The sequence below is a fragment of the Mobula birostris genome, chromosome 11, assembly GCF_030028105.1.
Source record: "Mobula birostris isolate sMobBir1 chromosome 11, sMobBir1.hap1, whole genome shotgun sequence".
NCBI lineage: Eukaryota > Metazoa > Chordata > Chondrichthyes > Myliobatiformes > Myliobatidae > Mobula > Mobula birostris.
The window spans coordinates 79718351-79736794 of record NC_092380.1 but is presented as its reverse complement, the minus strand read 5'-3'; the positions used below and the strand labels follow the sequence as shown (position 1 = coordinate 79736794).

Genomic DNA, 18444 nt, shown 5'->3' with positions numbered 1-18444 from the left:
AGGACTTCAAGAGGCACTGTCCCAAAAGGCAGCATCCATCATTAAGGACCCCCATCACCCAGGACATGCCTTTTTTTAAAAAAAAAGTACAGCTACCATCAAGGTGGTACAGGAGCCTGAAGACACCCAACATTAAAAGAATAGCTTCTTCCCCTCTGACAAGCAATTTCTGAATGGACAATGAACCCGTGAATACTACCCCAGTTTCTTCTCCCTCCCCCCTTTTTGCACAACATTTATTATTACGTGCTTATTGTAATCTATAGTTTATTATGTATTGAAATATACCACTGCCACAAAACAAGAAACTTCAAGACATATTGCCAGTGATATCAAACCTGGTTCTGGTTCTCACTATTCTTCAAAGTTGTTTACTAGTTTCCTGATTATCTAGTTTTGGCCAGAATATCTTTTGCTGTTGTGTCAATATTCTGGACATTGGACAGGACATTAAACTATGCAGTTGCTATGGTGAAGGCACAATTGACTGCACTGAGGCCAGGACAGGGGGCTCTACAATGGAACTTTGCCCTGGTGCCTAAGCCTTGTAACCTATGTGCAGAACTACAATGCTTCCAAGTCAGTGGGAAAACTACCTTAACATGTATGTATTGGTGGCTGCTGTAATATCATCTTTAATTTTTCCAACACCAGATTGTCTTCATTGCACGGACTGCTGTTTTTTCTTAATTCTCACTTTTATTGCAATACTCTAATACAAGACTGGTCATCGATACTCATTCCCTATGTATTTGCAATCTGTGCTGGTTGCTATATATTGTGCTTGTTTCACAGCATCATAAAAATACACATTTGCTGGCTTTGCATTGTCAAGAATGTCTTGCCTGGCTGAGTGACTGAGCCAAAAGGAACCCAACCATTGTGTCAGGTTGAAGTACCAAGCAAAAATAGAAGTACTCAGGCTATGGCTGTATTTTATACACCAAATAACTGTCTAGAAACAATTTGACAAGTCCTAAAATAAAAGACAAAAACTTACATAAACAATACTTCAGAATGGAGTGATCCTAACTGAGCTATACATAAATTACTAACTGCTTATTTCAAAAGAAAATGTGCAGTTCCCATGCTATTCTCATCATTATAACCTCATTCAACAGTTGACAGCTACTCATCAAGAGAAGGAGCTCCAAATATATTGTGTCACAGGAAGAAATACCTGAGAAAATGGGAATACAAGGCACAATGCTATGAACTTCTGAAAACTAATTACCTGGTTACTAATTCTTACATTATTAATAAATAGTGGTATTAAAATATAAAATTTTTAAAAATAATTTGGTAACAACAATTTGAAATATATTACTGCCAGTTATTCACAGCGACGCACGTAACTGTGCACATTTTTCCACAATATCTACTTGTATTCAGTGTTTTTCCATTGTGGTTTATTGAAGCAGAATAAATGAGATTTTGTGTAAACATTATTAATTCTCCATGGATTCACAGGCTCTTGACACAAATGAGATCTGAAATGTTCCACAGAATATGCTACCCCGAAGCAATTAATACTGTCCAACTCTTAATTGAAATATTTCAAAGTTTTGGCCTAGTCATAATGCAAATATAACAGATTTAAAATGAATATACAAGTCTGGACATTTACCAGAGATTTATCGGAACAGTGAATTCCAAATATTGAGCATGATTTTACTGAAACCACAAGGAAAATCTGCTAATATGTATGGACAAATATCTTAAGTAATATTTAGGAAAATTTTCATGAAGAGGATCAAAAAGACACGGCCCATTCCGACCAGCACCTCTCTGGAGCAGACGACCACACAGAAGTGACGGCAGAGCGCTCAGGGTGCCCCAGATGCTTCCCCAGAGCGACCACCATCCCTGTTGGTGGCCATCCACAGCTGCCGGAAGTGAGGCCTCCGCCGCCGACCTTGGAAATCGAGCCCGAGGCTCGGCTGAAGCGGAGGCCTCCACAACCGTGACTCGGTTTACGGACTTGTTTCAGCCAGGAGCCTGGCCATCCGGGATTAAGTGTCAGCTTCGGGACCCAACCCAATCGACAGCCTGGGCCCCCAGCAGCTGTAAGTGGCAGCGGAGCCTCCCCCGTTACTCAGCCCGGTCCGGAGCGCACGGCGACATGACCCGCCGATCGATCCCCTTGGGACGCGTCCAACAACTTCAAAGAGCTGACAACAACACACTGCATCGGTGGAAACCTGGAAAGATGCACTACTTACCGAGGAAGCGTGGGAAAAGAGCTGGTCAGATTGAAGCTGAGGGGCTTCAGGGTCCCTATGCTCACCATCCTACTAGCTAATGTGCAAGCCATCGAGAACAAGGTCGATGATCTTAAAGGGAGACTCACCTACTGCAGGGAGATGCAGAACTGCTGTGTATTCTGTTTCACCGAGACCTGGCTCTCCCCTGCCACCCCCGACTGTGCCATCCGACCGGAGGGATTTTCGATCCATTGAATGGACCTCACAGTGTCTTTGGGCAAGACGAGGGGAGGTGGTGTCTGCCTGCTGATCAACACTGCGTGGTACTCGGAGACAGTGGCACTGACAAGCTCCTGCAGCCCGGACCTGGAACACCTGTCGGTGAAGCGTCGTCCCTACTATCTGCCACGGGAATTCACCTCGGTCATACTGACAGCGGTCTACATTCCCCTCCCCAGGCGGACGTGGAGTGTGCTCTGAACATACTGTGTGTCAACATCAGTGAACTTGAGACCAGGTATCCGGAGGCTCTGCTCATTACAGCTGGGGACTTTAACCAGGCCAACCTCAGAAAGGCGCTGCCAAAGTTATACCAACATGTCTCCTGCCCCACTAGAGGCCCGAATATACTTGACCAATGCTACACAGCAGTCAAGGATGCCTACCGTTCCGTCCCACGACCTCATTTTGGAAAATTGGACCATCAGGCTGTACTCCTCCTCCCGGCTTACAAACAGAAACTGAAGCGGGAGGTCACGGTGTCAAAAGTAGTGTCGCGTTGGACGAAGGAAACGGATGAGGTCCTCCGTGACTGCTTTGAATCGGTGGACTGGTTAGTATTCAAGGACTCGGCAGCTAACCTCGATGAGTATGCCTCAGCGGTCACAGACTTTATTTGGAAATGCACAGATTGGTTGTGTCTTGCAAGATGATCCGGGTATTCCCTAACTGGGAATTTTGGATGAATTATGAGGTCAATTCCCTTTTAAAGGCTAGAACTGTGGCTTTTAGGTCCAGGGATACCAGTCGCTACATGAAATCCAGCCGTGAACTCCGGAAAGCCATTAAGGGCGCCAAGAGGCAATATCGAGCCAAGTTGGAAGCCTAGGCTAACCAAGGGGATGCCAGTAGACTATGGCAGTTGAAATGAGATCACTGGGCGCAAAGAGGCTGGGAATATCAATAACTGTGGCGCTTCTCTTCCTGACGAACTTAACGTATTCTACGCAAGATTCCAACAGAAGAGGAGCGTCCCGCTCCCTCCGGATGAACCGGACCTGGTGGCATCGAGATTCATCGTCACCAAGGAGGACGTTAGAAGGGCCTTCCTGAAGATAAATCCAAGGAAGGAGACAGACCCAGATGGCATCCCAGGATGGGTTCTCCGGGCCTGTGCAAGCGAGCTAGCTGGAGTATTTGCTGACATCTTCAGCTGCTCCTTGCTTCATTCTAAGATCCCCTCGTGTTTTAAGAAGGCAACAATAATCCCAGTGCCCAAGAGCAAGGTGGCATGCCTGAATGACTATCGACCTGTGGCTCTGACGTCAATTGCTATGAATTGCTTTGAGAGATTGGTTATGGCACACATTAACCACAGCCTACCGATCAACTTCGACGCTTTGCAATTCACCTACCGGAGCAACAGGTCAACGACACATGCCATCTCTCTGGCCCTACATTCCTCCTTAGAACACCTGGAGAATAAAGATGCATACGTAAGGCTCCTTTTCATTGACTACAGCTCTGCCTTTAATACCATCATTCCAAATAAACTGATTCCTAAGCTCCGGAACCTGGGCCTTAGCACTCAGATCTGCAGCTGGATCTTCAACTTCCTCACAGACAGGACCCAGGCTGTAAAAATAGGGGACAAGCTCTCCTCTACAATCACTCTGAGCACCGGTGCCCCACAAGGCTGTATACTCAGCCCCCTGCTGTACTCACTGTACACCCATGATTGTGTAGCCAAGTTTCCATCAAACTTAATATATAAGTTTGCTGATGACACAATAATTGTAGGCTGTATCTCGGGTAATGATGAGTTTGAGTACAGAGAGGAAATTAAGAAACTGCTGGCATGGTGCGAAGACAATAACTTATCCCTCAACGTCAGCAAGACGAAGGAATTGGTTGTTGACTTCAGAAGGAGTAGCGGACCGCACAACCCCATTTACATCGGTGGTGCGAATGTGGAACAGGTCAAAAGCTTTAAGTTCCTCGGAGTCAGTATCACAAATGACCTGACTTGGTGCAACCAAGCAGAGTTCACTGCCAAGAAGGCCCACCAGCGCCTTTACTTCCTGAGAAAACTAAAGAAATTTGGCCTGTCCCCTAAAACCCTCACTAATTTTTATAGATGCACCATAGAAAGCACTCTTCTAGGGTGCATCACAACCTGGTATGGAAGTTGTCCTGTCTAAGACCGGAAGAAGCTGCAGAAGATCATGAACACGGTGCAGCACATCACACAAACCAATCTTCCGTCCTTGGACTCACTTCACACCGCACGTTGTTGGAGCAGCGCTGCCAGGATAATCAAGGACATGACCCACCCAGCCAACACACTTTTCGTCCCTCTTCCCTCCGGGAGAAGGTTCAGGAGCTTGAAGACTCATATGGCCAGATTTGGGAACAGCTTCTTTCCAACTGTGATAAGACTGCTGAACGGATCCTGACCCGGATCTGGGCCGTACCCTCCAAATATCCGGACCTGCCTCTCAGTTTTTTTGCACTACCTTACTTTCCATTTTTCTATTTTCTATTTATGATTTATAATTTAAATCTTTAATATTTATTAATTTTTACTATTTTTAATATCTTTAGTATTTAATATTTGTAATCCAGGGAGTGGGAAGCGCAAAATCAAATATCGCCGTGTATCAATTGTATCAATTGTTTGGTCACAATAAAGTTTAACGTATAAAGTATAAAATGACCATGTTTTCTAAATGCCTGTGAAAAATCATTAATAATAAATTGGAGTTTTCAACTAGATTTTATTTAAGCAAATACAAATTGCTAAAATAAAAATATTGCCTATTTCTGCTGATCTTTCCATTCATGGATATCAAATTTGATAGTGACTGGCTTGGCCAGACAAATGGATTAAAATATGCACATTTTGAATTTTAATTATTTCACAAAAAAGATAGTCTCAGAAATTTCCCACATCAACAAGTTCTACAGGAAAAGACTCAAGCTTAACCAACTGATGTTTGATCAAATTAAGTTAAAAACCATGTTCAAGAAATATAATCTTCATAATGTAACAACATTTCTTTCAATGTCCTGCCAGAGAAAGAGGCAATTGAGTCTGGGGTGTGGTAAGCTAGCACATTCAAAACTCCCAATTGTCTAAAATTTATAATGAAAGGTTTGCCTTAGGTGAGAAATAGATGACACAAATTTCACACTGGAGTTATTACGTACAAAATTATCATTAAACCTGAATGCAAGATGACAAGTTTGTTGTTTTGATTATGTAAAATTAGCCATAAAAATACTTCCTTCAACATCCAGAAACTATATAATAACTCAGCACTACTGTTTATTAAATTGATAGCCTTACAGTTCGCAGGCAAGCTGCATATTGTGCTTCAAATGTTGACAATTCAGACCAGTACCACTGGCGACCTCAAGATCATAGACAAAAGGTACATTGGGAATCAGAGGAACTTCAAAACTCCGCAGCCATAAGGTTGGCTAGAGAATCCATCCACTTATCAAAGTACAATACATAAATGTTAAGTTTTTATCAGTTCCAATGAAAGCTGAGTAGCCTGAAACAATTCTATCGAAGCCATCTGATTTTCTATGCATCTCCAAAATTTTGCTTTCCAATTGTTATCAGTGGTTCATACCTCCACTGAGTACATTCTATCTCCAATGTATATAATAGAAATGAGTGAGTTAAAGGACAAGATTTGCTTTTATTTCCCAATAAAACACTATATCCATCCCTTTTACTCAATATCGCATGCATAACATGGGCACCATCCCGTTCTGTACTCTAACACATCTGCTCAAGGTTCAGCTGAAAGAAACAAAAACAAAGGCAGTTGTGTATAAATATGGTAAACTTTAGAAATGTATTCTTTCCAAAATTAACTGCTTAATTCAACACCACTATAACTTTCATACTCTGCTTCTGACTATTAAATGGACTCTACCTATTCACTGGAAAATGTACATAGATTTCTGGTTTTAAAAAAATCAGTTGAACACTGGCACATGGTACAAATGAAATGTTGATAGATCTTGTATAAAATACTTTATTATGGAATAACCTGTGTTTTTGTAACATTCTTCTTCGCAGCCCAACCAACAATAACCAACTAAAAATGTGAATACATCTGAAATCCATAATCCATGCAGGATTTCACCAATGTGCTGATTTAACAAGAAATTATGCAGCTCTAATACCCATGTGAACAAAAAGGACTTTTCATACTCTTTTCAATTACGTAATGCTCTCTGTTCAGCCACTCATTTTGCTTACGTTTCTGAACATTTGAAGTTACTCCATTTCTTTCATTTTATTCAGTATCACTTCCCTGTCCAAAGTTTCTGAAATCAAGAATACCTTTTGGGCCAAGTTATCTCACTTCTCCATTTATTTTGTGCCCGAAGGTACCTTATTTATGATTACTGCCAAAAAAAAACAACCAGATTTGGAATTTAACCTTGAAAACAGTACAATTCTTTGCCTGTTCTCTATCAGTATGCTGATAAAAATAAGAAATTTGTATCTAGTTCAAGCTATGATGTGGGCTGCACACAAATTTGTATTCATATCAATGTACAAAAAGACAAAGTATATCAATAGTGCCAATTAGTCAATGATTCTTAAAAGAATACATTTCAAGGTGCTTTTAACAAAAGTTCTTACATTCTGTTCAGCAACATCTTTTTCTAAATAGTGTAATTATTTTCAGGAATTAATTATGCAAATGATTTTGCTTTTAATGGCTCAGTGAAGAAAGTAACAGTAAACCACAGCAACAATGTGTCATCTGCAAGGGATTCCAAAGTTGATCTCCTGTCTGACTAGAATGATCAGAGCCGATCAGCTTGGATGACTACAGCAGCACTCTGTTGTCCTTAATGTGAAAGGCAGGTAACTAATCTTAAAATAAAGTAAATCATAATCCACATTAATGTGCATATCATGCTCACGAGACCAAGGTCTGAAATTTGCTCATAACTGAAATGTTCCATTCACTCTGCACTGTTGAGCAACAGTAGAAATAAAAAAAAACAAGTACAAAACAATACTGTCATTCTTCTGTGCTGACACTGGTAGGCCCTCCAAAGACCTCTCACTTCCATCACCAATTCCAAGGCCGTGCATCTCTGGTTTGGGAGGTGGAAGCTTACTTACCTATGGTAACTAGCTACTTGGTGCCAGCCACCAAGATGGATCTGATGGTACTCAAATGCAGTCACAGCGGCACTGCTGGCACTATTCCTGACAAACACATCACAGCAGTAGTGTTTGGATTACATCAAGCAGGTGCAGTGATCAAACAACTCAACTGCAACTTCAGAAGAAACATCTGGCTTTCTCAAGGCTATTGTTAGAGATAATCACCAACACTTTTCAGTAAAACTGCTCTTGTAGCCACAGTAAGCAGATATCAGTGAGGACTTAAATACTGATATACAAACATCCTTCCTTGCTAAGTTGTTAGGAGAAATGTTGCCTAAATTCTGAATAAATATGGCCTCCTGTTGTGAATGCTGCTTCTTTTTCTTCTCACATCATCTTATGCTGCATGTCCTCTCTTCAATCACCTGGTCATACATTACAAAGGATATGCCTGCTCAGGCACTGTATTTTTATGCAGATAATTCAAAATCAGAAAAAAATATCATGACCTCCCACTCAACCCCTTGTAACTTTTTGCAACTGGCAACCAGTTATGAGTGAATCAAAACAATGTTCACTGAGTCTTGTGCATGTCATATCACTGGGGTCTCCAATCATGAGGCAACTAAATATAATCTCCTTTCACAAAGCAGCAGGCAAGATGGACACAATATTTGCTATGAGAGGAGGTCTCCAGTCAAGATACTGCTGTCCAGGGACGTATGCACAGTCTCTCCCGTGTATACTCTGAGAAGTTAGCACTTGTAATTAACAGAGTGAATTTGGTGTGCTGCCAATAGAAATAACAAGTCACCACAGATAAATCAGCTTGAACCTCTTAAGATGGAGATGCATTGTCAGTCTCCACACTCTTTTTCAAGGGCTATTTCCCAAATTTCACGAAAGCAATTAATTCGTAGAACATAAAAATACAGCACAGGAGCCCACAATGCTGTGCCAAAAAGTTAGCAACCAAATGTGCAAATAAATTAATCTCTTCCATCTACACCACATCCATATCTTCCACTTCCTGGACATGCACGTGCCTATCCAACAGACACTTGAACACAACTACTGTATTTGCCGCCACTTCCCCACACAGCACATTCCAGGCACCTGCTGTACTCTGTGCCAAAACTTTCTCTGCACACCTCCTTTCAATTGACCTCCTCTCACTGTAAATGCATATCCTCTGGTATTAGACGTTTCAACCATGGAAAAAGGTACTCGCTGTCTGCTTTATCTATGTCTCTTATAATCTTAGAAACATCCATCAGATCTCCCCTCAGCCTCTACTCCCGAGAAAGCAACCCAAGTTTATCCAGCCTCTCCATATGGCACATGTAGCATCTATTAAAACTCTTCTGCACCCTCTCCAAGGCCTCCACATAATGGAGCAATCAGAACCAAATGCAATATTCCAGACGCTATTTAACTATAGAGTTTTATAAAGCTGCAACGTAACTTTGAATTGAACTCAATTACTTGACTAAGGGAAGCATGCCATATGCCTTCCTTACCATCCTTTTGACCTGTGCGGCCATCTTCAAGGAACTACAGACTTGGATCCCAATTCCTTAGAGAAAATACTAGTTACTTCTTACAAAATAAAAACCAATATTAATAATCAGTTTGATCTGATGTGCTAATTTAAAATCTATTATAATCATAGTTCCAGCAGTAGATAAGCTGAAGCACGAACTGAGAAAGCCAATATTGCAGAAATAGAACTAGGTAATTGTAGAGACAAATGGAGTCAGCCATTCAGCTCAGTGAAATATAAAGCCAAGTCCAAAAACAGGCTGGTTCAATAGTGGGCACTGAGCTCAGACAGACAGACAGGCACAGAGTCAGATGTCCGAGGAGAAGATTGTGTGACAAAAACAGAAACAGTGAAACTGAAACTTTCAACACTCGTGAAGTGTTTAAAATCAGCTTTTTTTTTTTTTAGTTTTCTTTAAAACATACAATTTGAATTAGTTTGATGGTTGTGTTTGCAACTGACAACAGTTGTGCAAACTTTAACAATTTTATATTAATATTTAGAATAATTATAGATTTAAAATTTTAACTCACAAAGGCCTTGAAGACCTAAATTTCTAGAGAAGGTCAGCTATTCCCTAGTTGGGGAAAAATCTAACTCTGAATCAATGAGAAATAAACAACTGGTAGTGATAGGATCAAACTTCTGTACTTAACATTTCTAGAACTTCCTTTAAACCAGATACAAAAGCAACTGCAGCAGAATATGACTGAAGTACTTCCAAAATTTCCTAACCCAGGTATAAATAGGAAAGAGAATTCAGCAGCAAAAGCCAAATGGAAAGGAATTTACATCATAAAATGGAGAAGAACATGAAGCAGAACAACCATTTACTATCACAAATCATTTTGATAATATAACTGAAGCAGTCAAATTGTGTCAGTGATACTTAACAACATTAACAATGAAAATGTACAAATCCACAGACTACTACTATTGACAGATGCGAAACAGTAAGAGTATGGTTTCTATGTTTAGAATTATTGATGTCCTCAGGATCCGTTATTGATGCTACCTTGGCAACAGCTTACTCTGTTGTAGTAAATTACCCCATCAAATATTAACCCTGCAGTGTCCTTTTACAATTCAGTTGAAATTGTTGCAATTGCTGACTTGCAAACAAGTAGCAATTTTCTAATCTATTATACAGTAACAAAGTAGTTCCCTTTGTTTATTAATCAGGTTAACAGAGCTGTATGCCATTGCTGTCTGTATGACCCAATAAGAAAATATCACAAGAACCAATGGTATTGGTCCATGGCATAAAAAAAAAGGCTGGGAATTCCTGGGCTGCTCCAACATGCACTGCAGCAGAATTTTTTTCTTTTTAAATGGAAAGCAACCATTAAGTTTTATTGTACAGAGGTGCAGAATCAGCCATGATCATACTGAACTGCTCCAACATACAGTACGATTGTGGCAGATTCTGCACCTCTATAATAAAACTTACTAGTTGCTTTCCATTAAAAAAGCAATTCTTCCTACTGCAGTACATAATCTCAACTTCACCTTCTTCTGCAGATTCCCATCCAGAAATTGGATTGCACCCATTTTGTGGATTAATTCTACACTTATTCCCATACCTACTGCCAAATCAGTAGTAACAAAAAAACCTAACTAGCTTACTTCAGATAACACTATTTGTGAGACAAGTGCCAAAAAGCGCATTTGCTAGCTGACAATACATAATGCTGTTATCTCTTTCATGGGAGAATCCCACCCCTACTGCTGAACATGAACAGACTAATTATGCTCCACAGCTATGCTGGTCCAAAGAACTCTCGATCAGCAGCAACTGCATAGGGTCAGAAATGAAGGGATTATGAACTAGGGTCACAGTAGCCTCACCTTTTCCAACAAGTAAAAATTACAGAGATTAATTTAATTAACAAACCAAGGGACACCAATTAATAGTTCATTACTTTCAGCTTAATGCATTTGGTGTTGAATTGCATTAACGATATTGGTTCTAAATTGCAAACTTCATTCAATTCCTGTTATTAAATAAACATTGGACACTATACATTTTGATAGCACTGCATGCAGGAAATACCAGAAAAATGATCCTACACAATGTCACATCAAGAACGGACCAGTCCAATTTTCTCATGGATCGGACCTTAGCAGGGACTAGGATACAAACACATAACCAAAAATTACGTCAATGCTTGATTTATGGAGAGAATGGGTTCAGACAAATTTTACCTGATCTAATTTTTTGCCACAAATTAGAAAAAAGCCTGTTCCTCTCATATTCTCTCTTGTTTTGCATTATCTGGAAACCTGTTTACGGTATTCTGTTATTTCATCCAGGTCATAGGATTTAATTAATAAAACATGAAGAGGACAAGGCTTCCACACCTCTTGGTCATGCCAATAGTGGCCTAACGCTCATGAGTGCCAACATCAGAAAGATCTCAGTTCCTACTATTTTGGTTTTTTTTTTAAACTTAATCACTTATCAGTGTAGTGTTTTATCTAATCAAACTGCTACACAAGATGAAGTAGCTTTTATATTGTGCCTGATCAAGTCTTTTGAAAATTAGGAGTTAATATTTAGGTTCCCCTCATTTCCCCTTATTACATCCTCAGATGTTTATCAAACATGATTTGTTTCATAAAACTATGTCATGTACAAATATACTTTGATTTTCTAGGTCCCCGGTACAATGTCCTTAATGGCATGTGGAACAATTCCTATCTATTAACAGGTCTATAGTTCCCCACTGCATAACTGACTCCTTTAATAAACTGTAGTATTACCATTTCTATCAACAGAAGCAATTTAGAACCAAAATCATTAATGATTGATTGATGCAAACACGAGGAAATCTGCAGATGCTGGAAATTCAAGCAACACACATCAAAGTTGCTGGTGAACGCAGCAGGCCAGGCAGCACCTCTAGAAAGCGGTACAGTTGACGTTTCGGGCCGAGACCCTTCGTCAGGACTAACTGAAGGAAGAGCTAGTAATAGATTTGAAACTGGGAGGCGGAGGGGGAGATCCGAAATGGTAGGAGAAGACAGGAGGGGGAGGGATGGAGCCAACAGCTGGACAGGTGATTGGCAGAAGGGATATGAGAGGATCATGGGACAGGAGGCCTAGGGAGAAAGAAAAGGGGGAGGGGGGAAAAAACCCAGAGTATGGGCAAGGGGTATAGTGAGAGGGACAGAGGGAGAAAAAGGAGAGAGAGAAAGAAAAAAGAATGTGTGTATATAAATAAATAACGGATGGGGTACAAGGGGGAGGTGGGGCATTAGCGGAAGTTAGAGAAGTCAATGTTCATGCCATCAGGTAGTAGGCTACCCAGACGGAACACAAGGTGTTGTTCCTCCAACCTGAGTGTGGCTTCATCTTTACAGTAGAGGAGGCCGTGGATAGACATATCAGAATGGGAATGGGACGTGGAATTAAGATGTGTGGCCACTGGAAGATCCTGCTTTCTCTGGCAGACAGAGCGTAGGTGTTCAGTGAAGTGATCTCCCAGTCTGCGTCCGGTCTTGCCAATATATAGAAGGCCACATCAGGAGCACTGGACGCAGTATATCACCCCAGCCGACTCACAGGTGAAGTGTCGCCTCACCTGGAAAGACTGTCTGGGGCCCTGAAATGGTGGTAAGGGAGGAAGTGTAAGGGCAGGTGTAGCACTTGTTCCGCTTACAAGGGTAAGTGCCAGGAGGGAGATCGGTGGGGAGGGATGGGGGGGAACGAATGGACAAGGGATTCATGTAGGGAGCAAACCCTGCGGAAAGCAGAGAGAGGGGGGAGGGAAAGATGTGCTTAGTGGTGGGATTCCATTGGAGGTGGCGGAAGTTACGGAGAATAACATGTTGGACTGGGAGGCTGGTGGGGTGGTAGGTGAGGACAAGAGGAACCCTATTCCTAGTGGGGTGGCGGGAGGATGGAGAGCAGATGTGCGTGAAATGGGGGAGATGCGTTTGAGAGCAGAGTTGATGGTGGAGGAAGGGAAGCCCCTTTCTTTAAAAAAGGACATCTCCCTCGCCCTGGAATGAAAAGCCTCATCCTGAGAGCAGATGCGGCGGAGACGGAGGAATTGCGAGAAAGGGGTGGCATTTTTGCAAGAGACAGGGTGAGAAGAGGAATAGTCCAGATAGCTGTGAGAGTCAGTAGGCTTATAGTAGACATCAGTGGATAAGCTGTCTCCAGAGACTGAGACAGAAAGATCTAGCAAGGGGAGGGAGGTGTCGGAAATGGACCAGGTAAACTTGAGGGCAGGGTGAAAGTTGGAGGCAAAGTTAATGAAGTCAACGAGCTCAGCATGTGTGCAGGAAGCAGTGCCAATGCAGTCGTTGATGCAGCAAAGGAAAAGTGGGGGACAGATACCAGAATAGGCTTGGAACATGGATTGTTCCACAAAGCCAACAAAAAGGCAGGCATAGCTAGGACCCATATGAGTGCCCATAGCTACACCTTTAGTTTTTGATTGATGGAAGTTATTCAACCCAGATGCTGCTTGACTCGTTGTGCATCACCAGCTTCTAATCTCTTTATTTCAGATCTGCAGCATCTGCCATCCTTTGCTCTGATCCACACAGCCACACCTGATGAAACCCTAGTATCACAGGGTTTTGTCATTTTTTTTGTTTTTTTTTTAAAAATGTCCTCTTTGGCGCAAAACTAAAGAACTGGGATTCAATCTGCTGAGGAGGCATGGAGTAAATCGCACGGAATTCAAAGATCACTTCTAATAATAATAATAATAGGGGCAAAGGCAGGACAATGGAGTTGAGGGAGATAATAAGTCAACCATGATGGAATGGCAGTATAAACTTAATGGGCCAAATGGCCTAATTCTGCTCCTAGATCTTATGGACGTACACCACCTTACATTCTTATGGCAGACACTATGCAGCTTCACAAATAGAAAGTCAATTCATTGTAAATTAGGTTCAGTTTGATACTGTGGATCATTCCTCACTTAAAAAGGGACACAAGACTAACGCATTTCCATAATTCCTCCTAGGTATCTCAGTTTCAATACTTTCATGGTATGGTAGGCCATGGATTGTGCATAGGTACGGGAAAAGGCCATAGAAGGATATGCAAAGAAATATACAAACTGGCAGGAGAGCTTCAGCAGTCTTAAATTCCTGGTCATTAATACATCGGATGACCTGCCTTGAGCCTAGCACATAGATGCAAGGAAAGCATGCTAGTACTTTTACTTTAGCAGATTAGATGCAAGGAAAGCATGCTAGTACTTTTACTTTAGGAGATTAAGGAGGTTCAGCTTGTCACTGAGCACCAACATACTTTGACAGATGTACTGCTGAAAGTGTCCTGACTGGTTGCATTATGTTCCGGTACAGCAATCTGAATGTGCATCTATGTAAAAAGCTGCAGGGAATAGTGGACTCTGCCCAATACATCAGTGCACATCCCTCCCACCAGCACAGGAGGCGCTGCTGCAAGAAAGCAACACCCAACAATCACGATCAGATTTATTACCGCCATCTTATATAATGTGAAATCTGTTGTTTTGCAGCAGCAGTACAGTGCAAAGACATAAATTACTGCAAATTACAAATAGTGGAAGATAAAGGAATAATGAGGTAGTGTTCATAAATCATTCAGAAGTCTGATGACAAAAGAGAGGAAACTGTTCTTGAATCGTTGAAGATGGATTTTCAGGTTCCTGCACCTCCTCCCCGAAGGCAGCAATGGGAAATGTGTATGTTCTCTGTGGTAAGGTTAATGATGGATGTAGCCTTTCGGGCTATGCCATCCTCTCTTAGCAAGTTTAAGAACAGCTACTTCCCTTCAACCATTCAGTTCTTAAACCAACTAGCACAACCCTAATCACTACAGTTTAGTACTATGGCTACTTTCATAATTTGGCACTAAAATGACCTTCGATTTCTTTTTCCCCCTGGTAAAAATGGTGCATCATTCATGTTTATGTTTTTCTTGTGAACGCTTTTATATAATATTATCTATCTGCTATTCGATGGCAAGTTAATTTTTTATTCATATGATAACCAATTCTACGTTGAAACTTTACAACTAAAGAAACTGTTTAAGGGGAACTGAAATAATTCAGTCAGCATCGAAGGCCTCTGTTGGTCAGGGTCGACCATGGATATGGTGTCCTAGCTGTTGAGATGCACAAGCCGAGGAAGTACAATATGGAGAGCAAGCTGCTACCCATGCAGCAAGCTCTCACTCTCCACACGTCTCAGGAACCCAAAGGAACAGCAAAGACTGATACAGTTTGGCATCAGCAACATCACAGAAGTTGCCAGTCAGAGTTGAACTGCATTAGGGACTCCAGCTCCAGATTCCCCCCCAGGGTTTACTCCTAAAGCCTTCCCCAGTGGGTACAGCGGCAAGGCAGCAAAGGTTTGAGACCAGTTTTCCTTCTCCTAGATGAGCTACCAACCTTGGCTGATGAGCCCCCTCTACATAAAACTAGCCGATGAGCAGCAAAGAACTGCTTAAGTTGATAAAGAGTGGAAGATGTGAGCTTAACCTGGAGCATGTTGAAATAATTGTCCTGAAATTCAAATGTGTGTTTCAGCATTTGGCTAGCCAAAGTCAAGGCAGACAACTTTAGCAATGGCATGGGTATATGTGGTGGGACACTCATCTCATGTTATTTAGTTCAGCCACAGGTCTTTGCCAAGATGAATGAGGAAGGAAGTTGGTTTGGAAACAAGTTGTGACAGGAACTAAAGGAAATAGTTTATTTTTTCCAGCATTAAGCTGGGAGGAAAATTCCACTTCATTTCCAAATGTAATATATTATTAATATCTTAAGCTAATACTAAATCAAGATAAACTCACCCGAATATTAAATCCATCCTGGTTATTCTGTTTGGTCTCTCCTTTATTACAGGTCATCTATCAACAAGACAGAAGGCAACATTTTTTTAACAAAAAAAAAGTACAAGCTCCATTATGAACCGGTCCTCTCCTTACCCCATAAAAATCACAAATACCTTTATTAAAGCCAACTGAAGACCCAAAAATCCAAAACTAATGCCAACGTACAAACATTTGCCACCAGACACAAATGGAATTTAGGAATTTTGCAATAAGTAGTGCCATATAGGTCTAAGCCAGGTCCGTTGCAGGAAAATAAGAAAACTGTCAGTATTTGCAATGTTTTTCTGTCAGTACTTGCATAGTTTCCGTAGAATGTTAAAGCAGCAGCACTTGCTATCAGAAAGTACACACTACAAACATCAAAAGGTGTGGAGGGTTGGGTGAAAGATCACATTTTAAAATGTGAAGTGTTTCAAAAATTAAACAAGACATTCTTATTAAATGCTTGTTACAGCAGAGAGAAAGCATACATATACCTATGGACAGTAGAAACAGGTAAATGGAAGTTAAAACAGTCACATACAAAGCAAGTACATAGACTAAAAAGTGTATGGAGATACATAGACCAAAAAAAGGGAAACATTTTGCTAAACTATACAATTTACTTTTACATTACAGTTAACATTTAAAAAATAAAATTTTTGAAATATATGATAAGGATAAGCAAAAGGAGATACTTGTATGAAGATGGATGTGGTTTACTTAATGTTTGTGGACAACACAAAACCTAGATGATTTGTGGGTAGTGAAGGTTGTCAAAGGACATAAATCTGTTGGAAATTTGGGCAGAGAAATGGCAAATGGACTTTTATGCAGGCAAGTATGAGGTGATGCATTTTGGGAGCTCAAAGGCAAGTACATAGTAAATAGCAGAAACCTTAAGAGCATTGAACTATGGAGGGATCTTGGGATTGAACTCCCTAGATCTCTGAAAGTGGCAACGTAAGTGACAGGATGGTAAAGATGGCATATAACATGCTTACCTGCATTAGTCATGGCATTGAGTATAAAAACTGACAAGTGACGCTGCAAATGTATACAACTTTGATTTGGTTTGGCCATATTTGTAGTAGTGTGTGTAATTTCTGGTTGCCACACCACAGGAAGAATATGGAGGCTTAGCAGAGGGTACAAAAGATGATGTTGCCTGGATTGGAGTATTTGGTACAGGTTGGACAAACTTGGAATGTTTTCTCTGGAGCATTAGGGGCTGACTGACACAATTTTAAGGTTTAGATAGGTAGATAATCATTTTCCCAGGGTGGAAATGTGAAATATTAGGATGGTATAGCCTTAAGGTGAGAAGAGGAAGTTTACAGGAGATGAGCAAGGTAAGGTTTGTTTTTATGTAGAATACAGCAAGTGCCTGGAAAACACTGCCAGAGGAGGTGGTATAAGCAGATATAACAGCTATGTTTAAAATGAATTTTAGACACACATGAACAGGCAGAGAATGGGAGAATACAAAGCACATGCAAGCAAATAGGATTAGTTAGATTGGCATCATGGTCCGCACAGCTAATGGTGGGCCAAACGCCCTGCGCTTGTGCAGTAACTGTTTTATGTTCATCAAATCTATAAACGTCACCTGGAATATATCTCAATCCATAGGAACAGTATAAAAGCATGAATAATTAAGTATTTAAGATTTATTCAACACCAGTTTAATTAGGTATTTGAAATTTATTCAAACCCATTAACTGGAAGGCCATGCAAAAAAAAAAAAAAAAAAGCTTACTTTATGGTTTTGCATTATCAAGTGGAAAGGAAAAATCAGTCTGATGGAGACAACAGCAGCCAGGCTGTTGTGCTTTGGAAATTTCAGAAATGCCAGAAAATTGAATAAATTAACACAAATTGTAAAGACCAGCTAAGAATAGACCAGCTTGACTTCTCTACCAAAATAGGTTCTAATGGAGAGGTATTTTGTGCAAGATTTGTTAGGCTGGGGCATATTTGATGTTTTGGCAATCTTTCATTTTTCAAAATAAACAAATGTTTTGAAAAATAAAAATAAGATTTACTGTATATTTGCAATTATTCAGTAATTGGGAAGCACATAGCTTTTTAAACAAAATCAAATTATTTCCTTCAAAATACTTATAATTCCCTTTCTTTTCCTTGAATTATTTTCAAACTGAGTGCAAACTCAGTTTGTTCCCAGGGCTCCAGTGATGCCACATTTGAGTGCCGAGGAGGAGCTGCTCGAGAGCAGCCCAGGCTCTCCAATATAATCTTAGAGAAGGAAATAGTTCTTTCACTTAATAGTGGCTCGTGTTGGGGAGTCAGACTGAAGAATCACATGTGTTGGTTCTAAATCCAAACTCACTATGATGCACCCTTTAACTGGTCAATGCTTTGCACTACATAGCCCATTATTTTTGAAATTTTGGAGTGGAATGATAACTTTTGTGCTAAGCCACACTATATTGTTAATGAACATGTTACAAATTTTACGTAAACCAATTTCATAAAAACTCAT

The 18444-nt window shown here is 40.7% G+C and overlaps 1 protein-coding gene across 2 annotated transcripts in view; it reads right to left on the bottom strand.

Annotated features, from left to right (window-relative positions):
• chka (choline kinase alpha) overlaps window positions 1-18444 on the bottom strand; it is a 54979-nt gene that overhangs the window by 21390 nt on the left and 15145 nt on the right. The window contains exon 3 of one of the 2 annotated variants that reach the window (XM_072272637.1): window positions 15921-15977. The exons of the other annotated variant lie outside the window; for it this stretch is intronic. Within the exon in view, the coding sequence (XP_072128738.1) occupies window positions 15921-15977 (57 nt within the window). The remainder of the gene's footprint in view (window positions 1-15920; window positions 15978-18444) is intronic. 2 annotated transcript variants of the gene reach the window in all.